Genomic DNA, 24,085 nt, shown 5'->3' on the forward strand with positions numbered 1-24,085 from the left:
TGTAGGGGCGTAGACTTGTACAATCTTCATTTAGTACCTCTTGTTAAGTTTCACAACAAGACTTGCCACCCTCTCGTTAATGCTATAGAATTCCTGTATGTTACCAGTTATATTCTTATTAATCAGGAATCCGACTCCTACTTCTCTTCTCTCCGCTAAGCCCCTGTAGCACAGGACGTGCCCGCTTTTTAGCACTGTATATGCTTCTTTTGGCCTCCTAATTTCACTGAGCCCTATTATATCCCATTTACTGCCCTCTAATTCCTCCAATAGCCCTGCTAGACTCCCCTCACTAGATAACGTTCTAGCGTACAACGTTGCCAGGTTCATATTCCATTGGCGGCCTGTCCGGAGCCAGTGATTCTTAGCACCCTCTGCTGCGATGCAGGTCTGACCGCCGCCGTTGTCAGTTGCTTCGCAGCTGCTGGGGACTGAGGGCCGGGGTTTGATTGTTGTGTGCATATAGGAGGTTGTGGCCAAGTACTGCACCAGGCTGGCCAATCCTGCTCTGGTGAGGGAGTGCGCTACCGGTTCTGGTCACCGGGATCAGGCCACAGTCCAGGCCTGTTTGTGCAATTTTATGAACACGCGGATTTTTTTTTCAATTCCGGTGGAAAATTGCCGGCACCAGGATTCGAACCACGGACCTCTTGCACGCGAAGTGGGTGTTCCACCTCTACGCCACCGCTGCACCCGTGAAACGATAGAATGAGATGAATTCTCTAGTTGTGCGTGGCACGAAAGAATGAAAGACCTATTGTTGTGCGTGGCACGAAAGAATAAGAAACTCTGTAGTTGTGTGCGACAGGATACACTGAGAGAAACTTCATAGTTGTGCGTGACAGAAAACATTGAGAGAAACTTCATAGTTCTGCATGACACGAAGAAATGAGAGAAACTCTATGGTTGTGCATGACACGAAAGAATGAGAGAAACTTCATAGTTGTGCCTTTCACGAAAGAATAAGAGAAACTCTATAGTTGTGCATGGCACGAAAGGGTGAGAGAAAGTTCATTGTTGTGCGTGACACGAAACATTAAGAGAAACTTCATGGTTATGCGTGACACGAAGGATTGAGAGAAACTCGATAGTTGTGCATGACACGAAAGAATGAGGGAACGTCTATCGTTCTGCGTTACACGAAACATTGAGAGAAACTCCATGGTTGTGCGTGGCACGATAGATTGAGAGAAACTCTATAGTTGTGCATGACACGAAAGAATGAGAGAAATACTTTAGTTGTGCGCGTCACGAAAGATTGAGAGAAGCAGGGTCCATAGTTGTTCGTGACACGAAGGAATGAGATAAACTCTCTTGTTGTGGGTGGAAATAAATATTATGAGGCTCTATAGTTGTGCGGGGCGCGAAAGAGTGAAAGAAAGTCCATTGATTTGTGTGGCACAAAGGAATGAGAGACTCTCCATAGCTGTGCGTGACACGAAAGATTGACACAAAATCTATAGTTGTGCTGGCACAAAAGAATGAAAGAAACTCCATAGTTGTGCCTGTCACGAAACAATTTAGGAAACTCCATAGTTGGGTAGGGCCCGGAACATTGAGAGAAGCTCCATATCTGTGCGTGGCACGAGTGAATGAGATAAACTCTGTAGTTCTGCTTGCCGCGAATAAATGAGAGAATGTCCATAGTTGTGTGTGACGCGATAGAGTGAGAGAAACTCCATAATTGTGTGCGACACCATAGATTAAGCGAAAATGTATTGTTGTGCCTGACAGGAAACATTGCGTGAAACTTCAAAGTGGTGCGTGTCACGAAGGAATGAGAGAAATTCAATTGTTGTGCATGACACGAGAGATTGAGAGAAACTATGGTTGTGCGTGGCATGAAAGAATGAGAGAAAAAATTAGTTGTGCCTTTCATGAAAGAATGAGAGAAACTCTATAGTGCGTAGCATGAAAGAGTGAGAGAAACTCCATAGTTGTGCGTGACACGAAACATTGAGAGAAACTTTATATTTGTGCGTGAACGAAGGATTGAGAGCATCTTTATAGTTGTGCATGACACGAAAGAATGAGAGAAACTCTATATTTGTGCGTGGCACGAAAGAATGAGAAAAACTCCGTAGTTGTGCGTGGCACGAAAGAATGAGAAGAGGAGGAGGAGGAAGTAAACTTTATTACTCTAGAAAGAGTAATTCAGCGGTCGTGCCGGATGTCTTGATCTTCTATTGGTTGATGAAGATCCCCGGCCTGCATGGTTGGCGCCCCTATTGCAGGGCACCACTGAGCGTGGCTGCTGGTCGGGCGAGAGAAACTCTCTTGTTGTGCGTGACACGAAACATTGAAAGAAACTCCATGGTTTTGCGTGACACGAAGGAATGGCAGGAACTCCATGGTTGTGCGTTACACGAAATACTGGGATAAACTCCATTGTTGTGCGTGACACGAAAGAATGAGCGAAATTCTCTAGTTGTGAGCGGCATCAAAGAATGAGAAACTCTATAGTTGTGTGTGACAAGATACATTGAGAGAAACTTCATATTTGTGCGTGACAGGAAACATTGAGAGAAACTTCATAGTTGTGCATGACACGAAGAAATGAGAGAAACTCTAGGGTTGTGCATGGACAGAATGAGAGAAACTTCATAGTTGTGCGTGGCACGAAATAATGAGAGAAACTCTATAGTTGTGTCGGCCACGAAAGGTTGAGGGAAACTCCATAGTTGTGCGTGACACGAAGGAGTGAGGGAAACTTTCTAGTTGTGCGTGGCACGAAAGAGTAAGAGACTCCATAGTTGCGCGTAGCACGAAAGAATCAGAAACTCTATAGTTGTGCGTGACACTAAACATTGAGAAAAACTCCATAGTTGTGCGTGGCACGAAGAAATGAGAGAAACTCCATGGTTGTGCGTGACACGAAAGAATGAGACAAACGCTATAGTTGTGCGTGGAACGAAAGAATGAGAGATTCTATAGTTGTGCGTGGCACGAAAGAATGAGAGAAACTCTTTAGTTGTGCGTGGCACAAAAGGATGAGATAAACTTTATAGTTGTGCAGGGCACGAAACATTGAGACAAACTCCATAGTTGCGTGTGTCATGAAGGAATGAGAGAAACTCTATAGTTGGGCGTGGTGCGAAAGATTGAGAGAAACTCTATAGTTGTGCGTGACACGAAAGATTGAGAGAAAATATATGGTTGTACTGGTACGAAAGAATAAAAAACTCCATAGTTGTGCCTGGCACGAAATAATGAGGGAAACTCCATAGTTGGGCGGGACACGAAACATTGAGACAAACTCTATAGTTGTGCATGACACGAAAGAATGAGAGAAATACTTTAGTTGTGCGTGTCACGAAAGACTGAGAGAAGCAGGCTCCATAGTTGTTCGTGACACGAAGGAATGAGATAAACTCTCTTGTTGTACGTGGAAAGAAATATTATGAGGCTCTATAGTTGTGCGGGGCGCGAAAGAGTTCGCCCCGCACATGTTCGCCCTGCTTCATACGTCTCCCAACACACTGATCATCCGTTCAAAGTACACCTACCCCACTGCAGGACTAACTTCTTCAAATTCTCTCATTTGCTTTTAGTTATTAAACATTGGAATGAAAAGCCGAAAGACGTTGCATGTATTAAAAATTCTGATGCATTTTGTGCCGCTGTACCTTTTGTGTAAGCCTGCGCTTTTTCTTGTTTTTTGTGTTATCTTTGAGTGTGCATTAATGTCGCCCGCCCCCTTATGTAATACTCATGGGGAGTCTTTAAGGGTACTGTAAACAAATAAAATAAATAAATAAATTGGGCAGCGTGCCCAGAAAATAAGTCGCAGTTTCGCCCCAATGGCGAAGCACCGATTGCGATGGAAAATTAGTAGATGGCTATACGATGTAAGGATAGTAGTTTTATCGGCCGTATAATCTTATGCACATTCGCTTCGTAACTAAATTAACAAACATGGTGTCACGCGCGCACAGGTAAACACGAAAACATCTTGCTCGATGACCGCGGAAACTAGCTGTAAAACCGCTGGAGTGAGGAATCGCGGCAGCCGCAGCGAGCGAATTGACCTTCGGGCATCTCTCGCTTCAACGCGAACAAAACATGCTAAGCACAGCGCGTACGATGCTGCCAGCACTACGCGCACTCTGCAAGCATCGCAGGTTGCTCTGAAGATGAGGCCCGCGCTGGTGCGCACTTTGGCAACATCGCAGGTCGCTTTCAATATGCAGCGCCGGCACGGCCGCGCCGTAAGCAGAAGCCGCCGGAAAAGAACGCCATCCCCCCTTTCTCTCTCCGCACCCCGTCCCTCGCGCGTGATAGGAGAGGGCGCACTTGCGCCCAGCGTTCCTCGCTCGCACACGAGAGAAGCTACGTTCCCACTCGCACATTCAGCATACGGCGCGCGGCGACGATTTTATCGCCGTTAGACTTGATATGGAACCTCCCACCGACGGCAACGGCGACGTCAGAAATGCGCCTGGAGTGTGCATATAATTGCTATCGCAATAAATCTACGACAGAGGACCCCGCTTGTCACATGGTGAATAAGTGAGTGAGTGAGTGAGTGAGTGAGTAAGTGAGTGAGTGAGTGAGTGAGTGAGTGAGTGAGTGAGTGAGTGAGTGAGTGAGTGAGTGAGTGAGTGAGTGAGTGAGTGAGTGAGTGAGTGAGTGAGTGAGTGAGTGAGTGAGTGAGTGAGTGAGTGAGTGAGTGAGTGAGTGAGTGAGTGAGTGAGTGAGTGAGTGAGTGAGTGAGTGAGTGAGTGAGTGAGTGAGTGAGTGAGTGAGTGAGTGAGTGAGTGAGTGAGTGAGTGAGTGAGTCCAGGAAAACGCGATAAAACGCGCACCCGGCTAATCCCACGACGGGACTGACAGATCTAGCCTGCCGGCCCGATCGTGGGCGCGCTGGACCACTAGGATTTGGTCCTCAAAGACGGGACTTCGCAGGAGTGCGTCCCACTCTGCCTAGGTGAACTTCGGGCCAAGCGACCCGCACTCCCAGAGCCTATAAGCAAAGCAGCAACCTCACGACAGGCCACGCAAGAGCAATTCGGATAAATCTCGGGATATATGCTCTTAAGGGGCGCCGGATTTGGGTAGGAGTTTGTTTACAAGAGTCTGAGCGTGACCGCACTCGGCCTGCTTAGCTTGGAGTGAGGCAGTGGGAAAATCCTTCTCTCTAAGTAAAGGTATTTAGTAAAGTCATTGTGCGTGATAGGAGTGCCTCTGTGTCCGGGGAGAGAGTCGCCCGATCCGAGAACAGCGCGGTGGGTAAAGCCACGCGCAGCCTCGTGGGCAGACACGTTGAGGTTCAGAAGAACCCCCTTAATCACCCCGACGCGGGCAGCGAATAAAGGATGGAGTGTATGGAGGTGTCGCAGTGTTCGGCACCTTTCGGGATTTGAATTATTTGCCGGGCTACCCGGCCTTTCTAGAATGCCCTGACGGCCACTTTCGAATCGCTATACACCCTTTCTCTCCGACCGTCTTGCATGGCGAGTGCAATTGGCACTTGCTCGGCCATCTCGGAGTTCGTCGTCCGGACGGAAGCACTGTTGATGACTTTACCCAGCGCGTCCACGACGGAAACTGCAAAATCCTTGCCGTCTCGGTATGCAGCTGCGTCCACGAAGCTTGCTTCGATCTTGTCCTTTTTTATTTGCTTCAGTATATTCAATGCTCTTGCCTTGCGACGACCTGCGCTGTGAACGGGATGAACGTTGCGGGGCAAAGGGGCGACCACGATCTTCTCCCCTATTTCTTTGGGTATTTTGTTGTTTTCAGCCAAGTTCTTGGCGAGTGCGAGTACGATCTCCTCGAGGATACGCCTACCGGCTGGCGTAGTGGACAGCCGAGTTAGCTGGGCCAGTTTGTGAGCCTTGGTTATCTCGTCTACGGTGTTGTGCATGCCGGGCCAAAGCGCAGCCCGAGGGCTCTCTTGAGGAATTTTCTAATGAGGGCACTTAGCTTTTTCCCGCTCGGCGCCATGCACCAGTGCGCCATGCATTTCGGAGGCCACGCTCAGGCTTGGTGGTGCGGCTGGAGAGCGCAGTGTGTTCGTATGGAAGCCCGAAGGAGTAGTCCCACTGCAGTACTCGCCCCATCTTTAAAGCGTTTCAACGATGGCAATAAGTTGTGTCCTAAAGTCCTTCACTTCTGAGCACATTACCGTCGAGACACTCAGTGTGAGATGGGTTCTTCGGAATCTGTATCGCCAATAATTTTAGAGTAACTGTTCCTTCTGTTTTTTCTTTTTTTTTAATCTCAGAGCTTAGCTTTCTTTTTAATACTACCTACTATATTGTATACCGCAGTATCCTGCGGGAGGTTTTTCTTGATGCATGTCTAATTGTTCGGGCATAGTTTCATCCTTGTGTCGTCGATGTTGTTGGTAACGTTTATTTTGAAATGTACCTTTTTCATTCCTGCTATGTGGTCCTGTGTAATGGATGTTTATCATCATCCCTAGAAGCCGCGGCAGCCTATTTATGCCCTCAGTGGTGTCCTAGCGATATTCTATTATTCCTTTTTTGAGCCTGCTGATTCCATTTTACATCTGCAAATTTCCTAATTTTGTAAACAAAACACTCCGTCCACAAATCACTGTAACTTCAAAACAGAAAACGCCGCCCTGTTGCAGCATTTGATCCCTTCCTCCTTCTTGAATGTTGTATATTGAATAATATTCTGGTGTCATGTTGTTTGTGTATAGGATCACGTAGTACCGCATAACTATTTCTTTATTTTATTTTATTAGCGTAATATGCTTATGCTAGTTATTAGGATGATGCATATGCTTCCCTGAAAGAGGTCAATAAGTTAAAATAATTAAAACTAAATGCATACTTGCGTAACGAACAGACAGTGTATCACACTGATCTCCACTCTCTCTAGTGAAGATCAGCGATGTATCCCATTCTACAATTGAATTCTCGTTCATGCCCACCTGACAAAAATGTTTCTTTGCAGAATATGAATTGCGCAAAAGATCAAATGCCTTTTCCGCAAGTAGAATTTTACGTAAAGCGGCTGCAGTGTTTGTTAATGATTGCTTGTCATAGCACATTTTATGCATATGAATAGAAGCAGGAAGCGTAGAGGAAGACGAAGGAGAAGGCCCCCGATCTAGGCGTGTCGCTGGTGAGGTTCGTCTCAAACAGTCTTGAGGAACTTTCGCCTACTGTTGCGCACAGTCGAGCGTCGTTCTCGCTTCTTAGTATCCTATCGCATCGTACGTACCGCGTCAGGTACCGGCCGATTGCATCGATCCTCTTGCACTGCACTGCGTTCGTCAGCTGGAGCCTTCGGAAGGTAAGCAAACGTTTGGGTCATAAACATAGACTGCTTCGTTTACAAGTCGCACCCACAAGCCTGTGGTTGATCGCAGCGGAATCAGAACAAACGAGCGATACTAACAATGTTTCGAGTGCGAGCCGTAGTCGACGCCGCGAGACTTCCTGTTTAGTCAAGGGTTCAATGAAAACGTGTCTTGTCAGGTGGCATATTAAAACACACAGTCTTTTGGCGAGTTTTATTTATTATTGTAAATTAAACCTCAAGATTGGACTTCGTCTCACCAGAAGACTTTTTGGAGCATGGTTATAACGGCGCGTGTTCAGGACAAGACACAAAGAATGCACAAGGTCAGTCACCGATGAACAGTTTCTTTTTTTCTGAAACTTGCCGCCAAGACTTGCAGTCTAAGACTACGTTTGTAGGACTCGCTATCCCAATTTATTGATCAGATGCTCGAGTGAATGTAAGACAGCCCACAGGCCGAAGAGAGCACAAAACTAATGCCGTAATGGCAAACTCCCTGACAGTTTTACTTTGAGACGTCCTCCTGTAACACTTACACACGGTGTCCCTGCTTACGCAGTCCAAGGTAGTTAAAAGCGGGGCTACATGTTATGTGGATGAGACCCGCAGTGTTTTTAGCAGTAGCCTTGCGTGAACAGCACAATCTTTATCATTGATAAGCCATTTAGTACAATCCATTGCCTATATTAATAAGTATTATAATGACGAAGAGAGCCCAATCGTCGAGGCGGCCGCTTGGCTCCTGAAGTGAGGAAGACAAAGACCCAAGGAGTGGTGTCGATGCCTGCCTCGCGCTGATGTTTGGCTGGAACTGCTCGGCTGCTGTCGGCGCTGAACCCGACTTGACTGGACTTCCCACTAACCGCCGATAAACCTTGTAGCAGTACATTTATAAATACGTAAGCCTGGATGCCAAATTGCGCATCGCATTGGGAACAAAATCACTTTCAGAAGCTTTCATGTTTGCTACGTTTTCTCAACTTTTTTTCACGCTTAAAAGCGCAAAAGACTGCAAACTAAGCGTGGGTCCGCGTCCTGCCACGGGTAACAGCAGCCCTGTCAAAGGTTACTTCAAAGAACCAGCATTACTTAATGGCAGAATTAATGATCGCGTAAAACTCAAAAAGCAGTCGGTGTGACAGCACAAAATCAATAAAAATGCCCTTGTATTGCGTTTTGCTTCAGATCAATAGCAGTGCTTACCGCCACCCTAAGAGAGTGACGCGGCTCAAGCATACAAGGTTACGTGCATCGTGGTCGCCAAGTCATTCACTGAGTGGTTATTTGAAATCCCTTGCGAGAGTACTGCTATCTTTCAAACGACGCGCGTCGGCACGTACTCCTTTTGCATCCTTCTTTGCGTTTACCAGCATGGCTTTGAAACGTGAGAAATATAACTAGCAAATATTTATTGGAGTGGGAACTCTTCAATAAGAGGTTTTCGAATGCGTCGCACAAATTGACAGTAAAGTTCACGCAGCTATACAAGTATTTATTGTTTAGGTAATTATCTTGATGGAACCAATAACCAAATATGATAAAAGAAAACAGTCACAAGTTCCCGCAAGGCGACTAGTAACGCGCTGAACCCACCCCTGTATCTCGTAGCCATTTTTTGCAGCGAATAGTTTTCTTTGGCTCTTTGAACGGTCTTTATGGCTGGTCCCTGGTTCATAGTTGGTAGTCTTACTTAGACGAGAGAAGCCGATAAACCAAGCTTTATGGGGTGTTGGAATAAACGCGGCCAGCGAGAGGGCCCGTGCTCTCAGGCAACCGAGTCGTGAAGAAGTTCTGGGAGATAACTGTGGCCGGACTGCCTTGCGTGAGCTCTCGCGCAACCACTTTGCGGGTTTGGGTGGAGATGGGTGGTATGGAGGAGTCGGTCGCGGGAAGGTGAGTGAAGGCGAGGGAAGGTGCCGAGAGAGGGTGCGTGCTCTCGGGCTCTATAGTTGCGTGATTGGGCAGGGAGAATGGAGGGCAGGGGTGTTTGTTGCTCTCCCGCTCGTTCGTTCTTTCGGAATACTCTCTTACAATGGCAATCATCATCGATGGTTCCTGCATAACTTTAATTCACAGCTTTACCCAGGTTAGCTGAGACATTCGTTGTGCCAACGAACGTTATAGTATGAGAACATACTTCAACTTTAAAACCTACATCTTGTTTTCAGAGCACATCACGTGCAGCAACCAAGAGCACCGAGGATGTTATCGGCCGGCAAGTCGAAGAGTAACACTGGTAGCAAACGAACAGGTCCTCCAGGAGAAAATGGAAGCCGTGGCAGTCCGTCTGGTGCGACCAAGACTGACAGCGCGAGTAACTTAGCAGGTCCTCCAGGGGGAAGTGGAAGCCGCGGAAGTCCGCCTAGTGAGGCCAAGATTGACAGCGCGAGTAATCGGATCGGAGCTCGGGGTGGAAGCAGCTGCAATGGCAGTCCGGCTAGCAGCGACAAAAAACCCTCTCCGACCGAGGTCTCTCCCAAGCCAAGCCCTCCCAAAGCGTAAGTGTATGATTGCAGAAAGTTACGCAATCGGCCGACTCATCGGCGTACATGTGTGCAGGAATATCTTATGACTGTTTTCACCACACGCGATGCTATATTGAAAGCTGAATATATATGCAAAACGACTCTAATATCAACATTACGTTGACTTAGATTCGCAGGTCACGGATAGGTCAACCCCTGCCAATAACGGAAGTTTCCCTGCTACAGAAAAGGTGTGAAAAAGGAATACAGATGGTGACGCGATACTTAAAGTTCCCACAATCTCTTACCACTAAGCAATTAATTTCTTTTTTGCAGTTTAGCATAGTAGTCTAGTCCCAATTACACGCTTAAGAATATTACAAATCTACTTATCCAAGTATTTTTGTCCTTTTGGAAACGAATGTAAGTGCTTAACGATGATTTGAGCCTCACGATGCTATGACGGGATTATGAAAAAGAAACCACCTCATCGCCTCTATCGCCAGCAATCCTGATCAACCATCGCTCCAAGCTATCGTATTTAACATTGTATAACCACATATGTAAGCTGCCTCCTCTCTGCAACACGAATATGCATTCAGAGTACTCAAAGTAAGGAAATAATTCATTAAGATACCCTTGCCTGAAGGCTGTTATTGGTATTTTGCGCTCCCCTTTTTTCTGTTGCGCAACTTTCCCTCTTCTGCAAGCACCAGCCAAATGTCCCCACGTCGCGCTTTCATTTTACAGGCAATGATTTTGTGTTTATTGCCGCTACTCGGGCGCAAAATTAAAAACACGTTTTGGGTGGCAGGTCGCCTGGCACCGACGTCGTTGCGTATCCCAAAGCAAGTTCCAGTGCTCGCGCTTCTCCATCCAGCCACAAAAAGAAGTCTTCCAGCGCCAAACAATCAAAAAGCAGAACGATGCAACGGGCATCTACCGCGAACAGCGCTGGAGTAAAGGTATCACTCCCCTCCTCCCCCCCCCCCCTCCAACCTTCCATTTTTTTGTAATGCAAAGTATTACTGGGCCATTACCAGGCGCTTTACCGTAGGTCAGTAGGTAGATGCGTATTTAGGTTCATTTGGCCTCGCTTCTCCAAAAAATAAACAAATAGAACAAATCAGCAAAACCCATCGAGGATTACTGTCGATGTAAGCGAATAGCACGAATGGATGATCGAACGAGAGCGAGTGAGCAAGCGAGTGGTCGAAAGAGTAAGAAAGCGAACGTTTTTCTTGCGTGTCCGAACACCGACTAACCAGGAAAACGGCCGAGAGTGCCAAAGAAACCTATTCGCTCTTAAATGTTTGTATCCGATGGTTTGACTTGCACTAGATGTACCAGCGCAGTAGCGCGATGTTCCACTCTGTAAGATAACCTACATCCTAAAGAAATTACGAAACTGTTACATTAGGAAATTATTATATTGAAAGCTTGCATGTTGCACCTATCAAGGGTGGTTACTCCCAAAAGGAATTGCGATAGTTTGCGGGAGGTGTTCTTGGACATTTTTGCTTGATTGAGAAGCTCGTAATCCTCCTCAGGAGCAATGCGTACTATGCATTACTGCAAGCCTATAACCTAAGCACCACCATCATGCCGTAGTCAGGCTGAGTTCAGTTATGCAAGATCTTCGGGAAACAAGCCCACGGAAAGAAAAAAGAGAGCGCGAACTATCGATTATTCCATGAAGAGCCGGCAGAACCTTAACACTCTCAGCAGTAAGGTTGTTACCACGGATATAGGTTTGCACTGCTTTAACTCGGTGGGCGTTACGTCGCATAGAAAAAATTGATTCCAAAATTAAATGCATGCCTGTTTTCCCGTCCATCACTCGATTGTGGCAGCTAGCCAGTTGATGCGCTTTGTGACATTACACAGCCCTGAATATCGGCCCACTTAGCAGAGTTCACTACCCCGTGGATTGGCTTATGTCTCAAAGGTACAAGTTGTAAATTTTCTTTCCCGTAGTTTAATTCAGTCAGCTGTCACGGCTTCGCCGTCATCGTTAAGCTATCGCCGCCGATGTGCAGTGGTGCAATCATGTAGACGTTTGCACAAGCTACGCTGCCGTCATGTATGCGCAAATGCTTCCCTCACACGAACACGTTGTGCCATCTGGTATCGCTCTGCAGAATTTAAAGTATTGATTTCAAAGCACTCGTGTCTACGTATGCTTCAATCATGGTGGTTCAGCTAGCATGGGAAAGGTGGTTAAGTACTTGGACGTGTCTAAGCTTCGTCCTTATGGCTTTAATCGGCTTTGCGATTTTGCAAACCGATCATACTCAGCAAAATAGTGTGCTACAAATGCCACAATTTTCAGTGAACACGGAATATGTACAGAGTCTTACTGCGCCCACAAAGCTATGATTGTTTCTAAATTTAGGCCAATAAAATGTTCATAGAGCATAGTAACCAAGCCAAAAGAATGTCTGAAGCCCCAAACACGAAGGCTAGGCAAATGCATGTGTACTAATCGTCATTCCCATTGTAGCTGAACGTTCGCAGTGCCACAGTTCTCTGGCGTCGAAGAATATTAACACCGGCACTGAAAACTGTCTCATGTGCGAAACATATAAAATAAATGAAGCAGTGTAAGTGTGCGCACTATTCGTCTGTCTCTGCTCTATTTTTTTTTTCATCTCGTACAAAGGGCGCAAGGAAAAACAAGCACAGCCATCAATTAACCAATTTTATCACACTTCTGTGCCTCTAAATGCAAAAGAAAATTGGTGCAGTACCTTTTTGGAGTTCACGTGGCGTGAGCTCTCACTAAAAAAATCTTCTGTGGTATAGCGGTAAACGCGAGAGATTGGTTATCATTACGTTGCGCCTCTAGGATACCCCGGCACACACGTACACGTTTGTCCTCTTTGACACTCCTAACACTAACGCCTAAAACAAAGGGCCGACTACACAGGAAACCGAGGCGGAAGACGGCGGCAAACGCCCGGCATGCTCGACCTCCCCTGCTGACGTCGCAGCCGCTGAGCATAGAGAGCACAAAAGTTCTCCTGGTGGTCAACAAAGCCACAAGGGCAAGCTTAAGATGCCCGATGGAACGTACGTGGGCGTCGAGGAACGCAACCGATACATCAGGCAAGCATTACAGCGAGACTACAATTAATACTCGCCCCAGTTGGAGAACTGGGGAAAACATCGAGTACGATGCCTTCATACATTTCTCTTCTGGGCATCATCATCATCATCATCATCATCATCATCAGCCTGGTTACGCCCACTGCAGGGCAAAGGCCTCTCCCATACTTCTCCAACAACCCCGGTCATGTACTAATTGTGGCCATGCCGTGCCTGCAAACTTCTTAATCTGATCCACCCACTTAACTTTCTGCCACCCCCTGCTACGCTTCCCTTCCCTTGGGATCCAGTCCGTAACCCTTAATGACCATCGGTTATCTTCCCTCCTCATTACATGTCCTGCCCATGTCCATTTCTTTTTCTTGATTTCAACTAAAACGTCAATAACTCGCGTTTGTTCCCTCACCCAATCTGCTCTTTTCTTATCCCTTAACGTTACACCCATCATTCTTCTTTCCATAGCTCGTTGCGTCGTCCTCAATTTGAGTAGAACCCTTTTCGTAAGCCTCTAGGTTTCTGCCCCGTAGGTGAGTACTGGTAAGACACAGCTATTATATACTTTTCTCTTGAGGGATAATGGCAACTTGCTGTTCATGATCTGAGAATGCCTGCCAAACGCACCCCAGCCCATTCTTATTCTTCTGATTATTTCCGTCTCATGATCCGGATCCGCCGTCACTACCTGCCCTAAGTAGATGTATTCCCTTACGACTTCCAGTGCCTCGCTGCCTATTGTAAACTGCTGTTCTCTTCCGAGACTGTTAAGCATTACTTTAGTTTTCTGCAGATTAATTTTTAGACCCACTCTTCTGCTTTGCCTCTCCAGGTCAGTGAGCATGCATTGCAATAGGTCCCCTGAGTTACTAAGCAAGGCAATATCATCAGCAAATCGCAAGTTACTAAGGTATTCTCCATTAACTTTTATCCCCAATTCTTCCCAATCCAGGTCTCTGAATACTTCCTGTAAACACGCTGTGTATAGCATTTGAGATATCGCTTCTGGGCATACGAAGGACATTCCCAGATGTATGTCGATCCGAGCAACTAATCCATTAAATAGAGCGAAATTGTATGAGGCAGTTTTGATACCCTTTCGCGAGTAGTAGGGGTTTGATTTGCCACCATCAGGATTACTAAAGGGCACTTCGCTAACGCTTCACTACATCCCGTTCTATACATCCGTTACACTCGAGCCTTTCCCTATGCTTCAGTATATGCGCACAAGCGCATAGTCCTGCCTTGCATTTTTTGTCGTGAAAGAAAAAACCATATGGCACAAATGCGCTGATAACATAACAGCATACTAAAATTGATCTTAGTCAAGAGCCTCAGACGTTGTACCTTCAAAGTGTTTGTCTACCTACATTTGGTCGAGCGAGTGGAGCATGAAGTGATGCATAAAGTGCGATTATGGCAAATGCAAAATTGCGGGTCGCGCAGTTCACTGCTACAACGAATTCTCCAGTGTGAAATAAATTATGTCAGGCCCTGTAGCTGGTGTTAGTGCGTATAGACAGTTCGCGCTCACAATGCGTAAAGTTGATTCAGCTAATGAGATAACTCTGACAAGCCTCATGAGTGTTACAGATGTAACATTTCGCTCGCTGCGACAAATTTACGCAAGTGGTGGTCTAGTCGTGAGCAGAGTGGCTCGCATGATTCTTACACTTCTTCAAAAACGACACTGGGCCTAACCTGTGGTCAAACCGGAATGTATCCTTCATAAAAAGTTGGTTTTCGTCATGTTCCGAGGTGGTGGAAAACATAGTTTTCTTCGGTTCCGGGTCAGCTGAAAATGACGGTGCAGCTCCGGTTTTCGGCTGAGTGCCGGTTCAGTTCGACATCTCACGCGCACGCGATCGTCGCCTTAGAAAACTCCGTCTGTGATTCGTATCCTAGTTGTTGAACGTGTGAAGAAGGGATGAAGGTCCTCAACAAATTAATTGCGGTGACAAAAGTACCCGAGACTAAAGCATTATTTGATTATTCGGAAGGTTCATCGATCAGTCAAGCCATGTCCCAAACTTGTCGATTCCCACTATTATTATTATTATTATTATTATTATTATTAATATTATTATTATTATTATTATTATTGTTATTATTATTATTATTATTATTATTATTATTATTCGAATCCTCTACGAAACTGGGTGCCATCAAATGGTCACCAAGACTGCTTGAGCTATTCATGAGTGACATGTTTTGTACATCTACATCCACCGCAGTCTTGCATTTTCCCCATCGTTTGTCTTTTTTCAAAATTTAAAACCTTTGTCTTTATATCATACAATTATCTCTATGCCCGTAACGACTCAGGCTTTATCGATGTCTTCTCGCATTTTCCCATCAATGCTGAAACGTCTCTTGCTTACCACTAAACGACTGGGAGGCAACCCTTAAGAGTGGCGACCTCTCAGCGCAACAACGGGCTGTCCAGAGGGCCTGCGACAGGGCGGAGGACCACGATCTTCTGACCCCGACGTGGGTGCGGCCCGCGACGGCTACGGGGACTCCCTGAAAAGGGAGGTACCCTAACGCCGGTTCCTCAGGACCATTAATGAAGTTCTTTGTCTGTCTGTCTGTCTCTTGCTTATCTTGAGTGCAGACCAATAATTGCTTCCGTCTGCATTAAAAGGCGCACGTTCCCTGTGGATTTGGCTGTGCGAATATCTTGGCATTCAATAAGGATATGTTCAGGCGTATCCCCACTTTTGTTGCAGCAGTCACGTGAATCATCCTGTTGCGGATATTCACTAAAGTACGCTTTTGTTTCCGTCAAACCAGCTGTTTAAGTTACCTTACGGATTTCTCCGTTGAATTTCTTTCTCGGCGTATTAGCAGAGCTAGTTGGAACTTAGACATCTGAGACATTCCTAGCGCTTCAGGCGAAGAAGAGAATAACACAGAACAAAAAAAATGACCGGATATAAAGGACATTAGAAGAAAGCTGCATAGGAAGGATGCAGGCGTCTTTATATTCCTGTCATACTTTCATTTATTATTATGTTTGACTGAACCATTCTGCGAAGTGAAGGATAAATCGAATCAACTTGCTTGTGCACTGCAGCGGAGCCGCGTCAACTGCCTAACAAGACGCATTATAATTTGCGGGAACAAACAGTACCAAAGCTCAATAGAAGCGGACCGCATCATTGCGTCCTCTCGTTCTTTGTCCTGTGGTTGATACGCCTTTATTCCCACGTGCGCACCGATTAGCTCACGTAGTCACGTTCTTATGCTTTTTTTCTTTCTTTCTGTGCCTCGGGTGCTTGCAGAGCCATGCAAGAAAAGCACCTCCGGTGCCACTACGCTCCCTACGTCTTCGTCTGCGGCGTTGGCATCGTGATGCTGACATTTCTGTACATCCAGATATATCACCCAGGTGAGCCCGGGGGGCGGCGATGACAGGCCGCTTAAAGACTATTGTGCCTACATGAGGCTGTAGGGTCGTCAGTATTTACTCTAGGAGGGCCGGGAGCTACACTTTCGCGAAAATTTTACACCCTTTGGGACTTCTTCACAGCTCATAATGATTTGGCGGTGTGCGAATATTGGAAACTCTAAAGGCTAATCGAATGCTGTCGTATTCGATTTGGTGATGTGATCAAATAGTCACTACTAGTAGTCAGGAATCTAATGAACGTAGAAAATATGAATAATCTCCCAGTAGTCCTCAAGTACTTCACGCGGTCAATCCCGCACATTAAAACATGAATCAAAAGTTCGATACCTTTCATCCTGTCCTCAATAATCACAACGTACTCTGCGTCGATCAGGGCGTGAGACGTTTCTGACAGAAATACAACCAATAGCAAGAAAATACGACCAGTGGCAACAAATTTGTGCTTAAAGATGCAGATTAGAAGTGGGTGTTGTTTTTTGCTATACATAGATGCAAATCGTGTCTTGTGATTGAACTACATGTGAACAAGTATCATCGCAGCGTACTTCATAGAACAGTGGCACCATTTGCCGCGGCCATTCGAATTACAAAAATTGAGCTTTTTGGTTGCTCGCTGCCATCGCCACAGACGACGAATCTTTCTGGTTTGGTTGCGATGATAAACACAGGCGTTAATTGGCTCACAAGCTTACCTTTATAAATTTCATTTATAATTAATGACTGATGAGTATGCCCTCCAGTACCTTTCGTTTCTTTACAAACTTCTCAGTTACGCATAATGTGCCATATATATATATGTATATATATATATATATATATATATATATATATATATATATATATATATATATATATATATATATATGTATGTATATATATATATATATATATTATTGTATAGAACTAACGAGATGCTAAGAAACCAGACAAAGAGCTACTCATTGTTCCAACTTCTCTTCGCAGTGCCCGCCTGCTCTGTTTATTCGTCTTCTTCTACACACTCCCCCACTCCCGCGTTGACCAATTAAAGCTTGTACAATTTCTGCACTGGCCTTCTTATACGCTTGCCATCTTGAGCTTTCACAGGGCAGGCTCGGATTATTCCATCTTGACCAGGGAAGACGTCCACGTCTCATCACAGTGGCCAAATACCTCTAGAGATGTTAGGTTTATTGATGAGTTCTAGAACATCTACTTGTAGACTGCTACTAGGATGCGATGGGTTGAGGTGAAGTGCCCGCAGCTCGAGGGGGTATTCTTTCTTCCATCGGCTCCACAGGTGTTCCACGAGCTTCTGGTGGTATCGCAACTTCTTGCTGAGGTCATGTCACGTAGTCTGTGTACTTCAAGCTTCGTTGTCACTGTTGGTTCGCTCGGGAGAGGCAAGGAATGAGCTCCCGACCAGAAAATGAGCAGGACATAGTGGAGAGGGCTCTCTAGCGTCCGTATACGTATAGGCTAGAGGCCTTGAATTGATAACCACCTCTACCTCCAGTAGTACAGTCTCAGTTTGTTCGCTGTTGAGCTTGCTCTTTCCCAGCACTTTCCGTAAAGATGACTTGAGTGATCGGAGAAGTCTCTCCCACCAGCCGCCCCACCAAGGCGCACCTGGCATAATAACTTTCCATTCTATGCGATGCACCTAGAGCAAAGATGCAAATGAAGAGCTCTTCATGGTGTTCTAAATATCCCATATGTCTCACGATGCTTTCTTAAATGCGAGAGCATTATGGGAGTACGACCACGCCTGTACTCAACACTCCTATGAGTCTTGCGGGCACTCCTCTACGAGCCCAAAAGCTACGGAACGGTAGTAAGAAGGAGCTTGTAGAGATTCCACTCATCAATTCAAAGCTCTCGTGGTCGCACGTGTGAACAACAGAATATAAGCTTTGTATGTAACTCCATTAGTCTCATGTTGCTTTACATATAGTGGGCCTGCAAAGTCTAATCCCACAACTTCAAACGGCCGTGATGTGAGAAGCCTGTCTTCAGTCATTGGCGCAACTTGCACCTTTACAGGTTTGTCGCTGTATTTTGCAGAGAAAGCAAGCATTGATGACCCGTTTAACTTTTTGTCGAGCACGTATAACCCAGTAACGCTGTCGAATCTGCATCATAGTGCTGGCCACACCGCCATGGAAAACTCTGCAGTGAGTCTCATTACCAACAAAGGCCGTGAAGGGAGGCCTTTGTGGTCGAATAACTGGGTGTGTTTCGTTATACGTAGCGTTTATTCTTTCAACTCGGCCACCAAGTCGAAGCTGCCCGCTGCGATCAAGGTAAGGGTGGAGATCCCGCAGTGCGGAGTGTTTCTGGACAGTGTCTCTAAGCCGAAGCTGTTCAATGTCATTCATGAATACTTCGAGCTGGACACGACAGATCCAGAATATTTCAGCCTTTTTTAGCTCCTCCGTCAAAATAGTTCCACTGAGCGACGTTTGAATACGACGACATCAATCCACAAATCGAAATACCCAGGCGATGACGCGCAGGAGCTTCTGTATGTTGCGAAACTTCCTTAAGTCAACCAGGGTGTCCGCTATTCTCGGCGCTTGAAGTAGTACATGTTGCGTGTCACACTCTGACTCTTCGTAGATCGGTGTGCTCATGTCCGAGTCTGTACGCCAGGTAGATCTTGGCTGGGATAACCATTGAGGTCCCCCCCACCAGCTGCGACATGTACGTAGAATCTTTAAACATACGCCCCTAGTCAATAAATCTGACGGGTTGTCTTCTCCTGGACAGTAACACCATAGCAGTGGGTCAGCAATGGCTGCGATTTCAGTCACTCGGCTTTACAAACTGACCCCAATTGTTACGGTCACACCGGATCCAGCTCAGTGAGATCGTTGAGTCTGTCCACATGACGCATGGAAAATGCGTTGAATCCTAGGAATCCTACGTATTTTATTAATCTGGCTCCTACTGCCACAGCCATAAGCTCCAGCTTCGGCAGTGTTAAATTCTTGGTAGGCGCTACTCGAGACCTCACTACTATTAGTGATGTAGCTGTATTTTCGCCGTCATCAACTGTTCTCAAATACGCACATGCTCCATAAGCCTTCAGGCTGGCGTCGATGAATGTATGCAGCTCTGCCTTCTCGACCGCTCCATATAGCCCATGTCTCACGCAGCGCGGAATCTTGAAGTCAAGCTGGATTGCGTCTGCGCACTATGCTGTCCACGTCGTCTTGATCATCTCTGGTAACTGGTCATCGCAAGACTGGCCTAAAACCAACAGTTATTGAAACAAAAGTTTTGCAGTGACGGTGAAAGGCGGGAGAATACCAAGAGGGTCGAAAATTCGGGAAGCAGCCTTGAGAAGTGTACGTTTTGTGTCCGGCTGCGCAGAGGCTAAGTATTGGGCTATAGATTTCGTAGAAAATTTGAAGTGATCAGTTTCGATATCCCATTGCATTCCCAAAACTGCAGTTGATTCCCTTGATGCACCTTCCAGTTGCTCCTCCTGGTTGTCCAAAATGTTCTGTAGTTGCTGGTTATTGCTCTTCCATTCTCTGAGACTCATGCCTGCATCTCATATAATAGCCTTTGATCGCTCATAGATGCTCAGACCACCTTCGAATGTCTCTGCACCTACCAGTAAATCGTCTACACAAAAGGACTTCTTTCGCTTTGGCCTCACAAGCGGTGTCCAAGTGGGGATGAATAGTCACCATGAGCAAGAAAGGGCTTGATGTTGATGCAAAGGGTACCCTGGTCATGCACCATTCAACAATGTTACTGTTTTGGATGACGGGAATGGGATGAAACCTGAGAAACCGGAATGCATCTCGGTCGGTCTGCTGTATCTCAATTTTTAAGAATGCCTTCTCGATATCCGAGTTGATGGCGGCCGGAAACCACCGAAAGTGAAGCAGTCCTGGTAGTAAATCTGTGTCGAGGTTCACCCCTTTGTCCACGCAGTCGTTGAGTGATGGAAAGCCTGTGAGTGATGGAAAGTCAGTGATTCCTCTCGTATAACTTCCCTATGTGGCATATAATAGGTGGCCCAATCAATAGGAACACTCTTAGGTACCATTTCAGCGTGTCCTAGCTCCAGGTATCGTCGAATGACTGCGTTATATCGCTCCAATAATCCTTCATTCATTGATAGCCTCTTTTCCAGTTTTTGTAGACGTGCGAGCACGCTATTACGGTTGCTTCCGAGTAGCTGTTTCCGATTCTCTTTCCAAGGCAGCGCTACGTATCTGCCATTTTTCTAGCGAATTGTTCCTCGGAACCGTGCAATCGACTAAGCAGAGTGTCACGAGTAGGTTAACGCCTGGTACGCTTGCTTGAGTGAGCGGAAGGAACACACGAACGCAAGGTGCAGCACACACAACATTTATTCAAAATGGACTCTTAAGAACAGGAAAACGCGGTAACATTCGACTTATCGCACACGGCATGCGTCCTTCCTTACTAAGCTTACCGCGCACACTACCGCGTTTACAAACGTCTGTGCGGCGATTGTCTATTCACTGTAGTAGGAGCGCTTACGGTACCGGTACTGTTCGGCGCGAGTATCGGCGTCCCCCGGTCTGTGGTCCGTCGATGCGATCTGGTCGTCGTCAGTCGTTGTTAGTGTCCGGCGTCACCGACGCCCCAGCCGACGTGACGACGGCACGGTCGCTGAGGGGCTGTCGCGCTCCGGCAGAGCGGGGCTCGTGCCGGCTGGCGCTCCCGGTGCGTGCCGGCCCAGCTTGGTTCTCCGGACGGGATGGTGACTAGCTGTAGCCAGCCTCCGCGCGTCTACGCTCAGCGGCAGCAACGCTGACGTGTCCTAGAAGGTAGGTCCGGGCCAGCGGTGGTTCCAGGGACGTCGGACATCTGCTCGCCGAGCCTGGTACTCGGGCGGGACGTCGATGTGTCGCCTAAGATCTGGGGCAGGACCCAGACAGGCGATCTCCGGCCGTCTTCTCTTGGAACGCTGCGCCCGGTCACCACGTCCTTCTCTGCGCGTGCCCCTTCTCCAAGATGGCGGCTCCACGCGCTCGCTCCGCTCTTTCTTCCTCGTCTTCTTTCCTTGTCCACGCTTGTCACTCCTGACAATGGCCTCCTTGTTTTCCGAGTTTTCGCTTCGCGAAAACTTCCCTCACTGCTCATCACCTCTTGGGTTTACACAGACACTGCACTTCACTTCCCTACACCACATATAACTTCACTTCACCGCTTCGTTCACTCATCACTGCACTTCACCTCACTGCACTACACCACATACAACTACTCTTCGCCGTTTCTTCCTTCACACCTCACTGCACTTCACCGCACTTCACTGCACCCACGCGCATATCACGTAAGCACATAAGTTTCTGCCGAGTCTTAACACTACATCAATGTCAACGACAGCACCATTCACACGGCATTGTCTTCCGCGAATGTTTGAGGAAGACTCCTCAGAAGCTCTAAACACTATTTGCATGCGCTGCACGGTGTTCCCCTGTATCCGAACATATTCACACAGTAAACACGTAAACGAACATATTCCGAAAAGTCAGTGATGTCCTTCATGTCACGTTTACTCACTAAATCCGCGTACTCCTGTCTACCGGTTGTGTGACATCGATACAGCCAGACAGAAAGCTGTGCACTAGTCCTCACTCTCGACGCCGGCGCCTCACCGCGGCATTGCCTCGAGCAGAATTATTTAGATGACACCAGGGGTTGGCGAGGGACCCAGACATGCATGCCCTGGGCTTGTCAAAGTTGTCGGACACAGCGATGATGCGTCCATTGTTCTTCAATTCTTGAGCCCGTCTTTTCTCACATACGTCCGGCTTAGACATCGTGCTTGTTACCTTCGCCTTCTGAGGGGTAATTTCTGTTGCTGGGATGTCTGCTTGGTATGGTCTTTCAGCAACCAACTCTGTGATGACCATTCCTGCGTCCTTTTGAAATGGTTGCTCAATAGGCATAGTCCCTAGAGGTACATTTGATATCATCCTTTTTGGTGTGGTTCTCTGACATACTTCGCAAGAACTCACAAACCGTTTAGTATCACTTTGCATGCACGGCCAAAAGAATTGTTCTGATACTCGGCTGGTCGTCTTCCTTACTCCTTGATGGCGAGCCATTATAGTGTCGTGCGCCAGCTCGAGGACTGCTCTTCGTAAACTCACTGGTACTACTAGCTGTCGTGTTTCTCTTCCATCGTGAGTTCTGGCTATACGGTAAAGTAATTCCCCGACCTTCTCAAACTTATGTACGACCCGGCTCTTCTTATTCTGAATCCATTTCCCTAACATTTCAAAATAATGTCGCAGCGTACTGTCCGCTTCTTGCCTTTTCTTCATTTCTGTCGCAGTTATATCGATGCCGGTGCCTGAAGTATTCTTTATACCGACATCTCTCCTATCCTGGTTCCTTGTGCTTTTCTCTACTGACAATATACTAGCTTCTCCGGTATACGGATCCGAACTTCTTCCGTTGTCTCTGCCACTTGCTTCGGTGGATTCATGCTCCGTCCTACTTGTAATTTGGATACTGGGAAAACTCCAGAGGGGATCTGGATCATCCACTCTTCTAACTCCTGGCACATTCCCAAGAATGACGTCGTACAGCGGTTCTTTGACGCACCGTGCTTCAATCCAACCGCAATAATAGGGCGTCAAAAGCAACACACGAGCCATAGGCATTCGCCTTACTGTACCATCCGCCAATCGCACTGGTGTTTCTGTACCGGTGATATCTCTGTCCGACACCATAGATTGCCTCACCAGAACAATGTTGGATCCAGTGTCTCTGAGTACAGACACTTTTCGTCCCTGCAGCATTCCCTCTACTACTGGCATAGAGGTCTTCGGGTCTTCTGACCTCGGAACTGTCATGACAGCGCCTGCCTTGTCGCTGTACTCCGGCTCCATTTCTGTCCTGTCACCTTCGATGTGACTTTTGCTCGCAACAACACAGGCCGTCTTATTTTCTGAATTACCTCGGCAGGTTTGTATTGTATGTCCATGCCGTCCGCACCCATCGCACTTCAACGTCGAACTGCGAGTACGACCCCAGGGACAATTCACAGCCCGATGCCCTATCCTGTCACACATAAAACATTTGATTGTACTTCGAGTCTGTTCTCTATCATCTGGCGTCTTTTTATCTTCCTTCCCCTTTCCCAAATTCTTTTGGCCTTGGGCTTCTAAATAGCGGTCGGCGTGTTCAGATAGTTCAGCCACCGTCCTCAAGTTGCGTTCTTTCAGGAATATTGCCACGCCCTGATGACATGATCCTAGGAACTGTTCTGCAATCATCTTGTCCCTCACGTCTTCAAATGTCTTCTCTACGTTAGCCATCTCCAACCAACGATCAAAGTAGTTGGAGATTCGAGCGGCGAATTGCTGGCCTGTCTCGTTTTCGTGTGGCTTGGAGCTTCGGAATTTATCCCGGAAACCTTCGGCCGTTAGTCTGAAGCGTTGTAGGAGAGCCTTCTTTACCTTGTCGTAATCTAGTGCGTCAGTCGCTGACATCCGGCTGTACACGGCCAATGCTTCCCCCACCAGACACATACTCAATCCCGTCGCCCAGTCACTCTTCGGCCAGCCTTGTCCAGTTGCTATTCGCTCGAAACGCTGTATATAGGCATCTAGGTCATCTCGCCTTTCGTCAAAGGGGGCGATTAGCTTTTGCGGACACACTGTCGCTATTCTCTGAGGTACTGTGTCTGAGCTCCTATTTCCTGCCTCTTCTCCACTGTTACTCATGCGCAGCTGCAACTTCTTTTCCGTAAGCTCTTTTTCCAACATCAAGTTCCTATATGCACGCTCGTCCGCAGCTTTCGCTCTCTCCTCCTCTTCTTTAGCAGCCTCTCGCGCCTCTGCGCGTTCTT

General features: G+C 47.0%; 1 protein-coding gene across 6 annotated transcripts in view; it reads left to right on the plus strand.

Annotated features, from left to right (window-relative positions):
- Positions 1 to 7,069: 7,069 nt before the first annotated feature.
- Positions 7,070 to 24,085, plus strand: part of LOC135913777 (micronuclear linker histone polyprotein-like) — a 39,321-nt gene continuing 22,305 nt past the window's right edge. For all 6 annotated transcript variants that reach the window (XM_065446422.1, XM_065446421.1, XM_065446423.1 and 3 more), the window contains exons 1-5: positions 7,070 to 7,269; positions 9,447 to 9,776; positions 10,558 to 10,708; positions 12,673 to 12,851; positions 16,130 to 16,236. In XM_065446422.1, the coding sequence (XP_065302494.1) occupies positions 9,481 to 9,776; positions 10,558 to 10,708; positions 12,673 to 12,851; positions 16,130 to 16,236 (733 nt within the window). In that variant the 5' untranslated portion in view covers positions 7,070 to 7,269; positions 9,447 to 9,480. The remainder of the gene's footprint in view (positions 7,270 to 9,446; positions 9,777 to 10,557; positions 10,709 to 12,672; positions 12,852 to 16,129; positions 16,237 to 24,085) is intronic.

This window comes from Dermacentor albipictus, chromosome 6 (genome assembly GCF_038994185.2).
Source record: "Dermacentor albipictus isolate Rhodes 1998 colony chromosome 6, USDA_Dalb.pri_finalv2, whole genome shotgun sequence".
Classification (NCBI taxonomy): Eukaryota; Metazoa; Arthropoda; class Arachnida; order Ixodida; family Ixodidae; genus Dermacentor; species Dermacentor albipictus.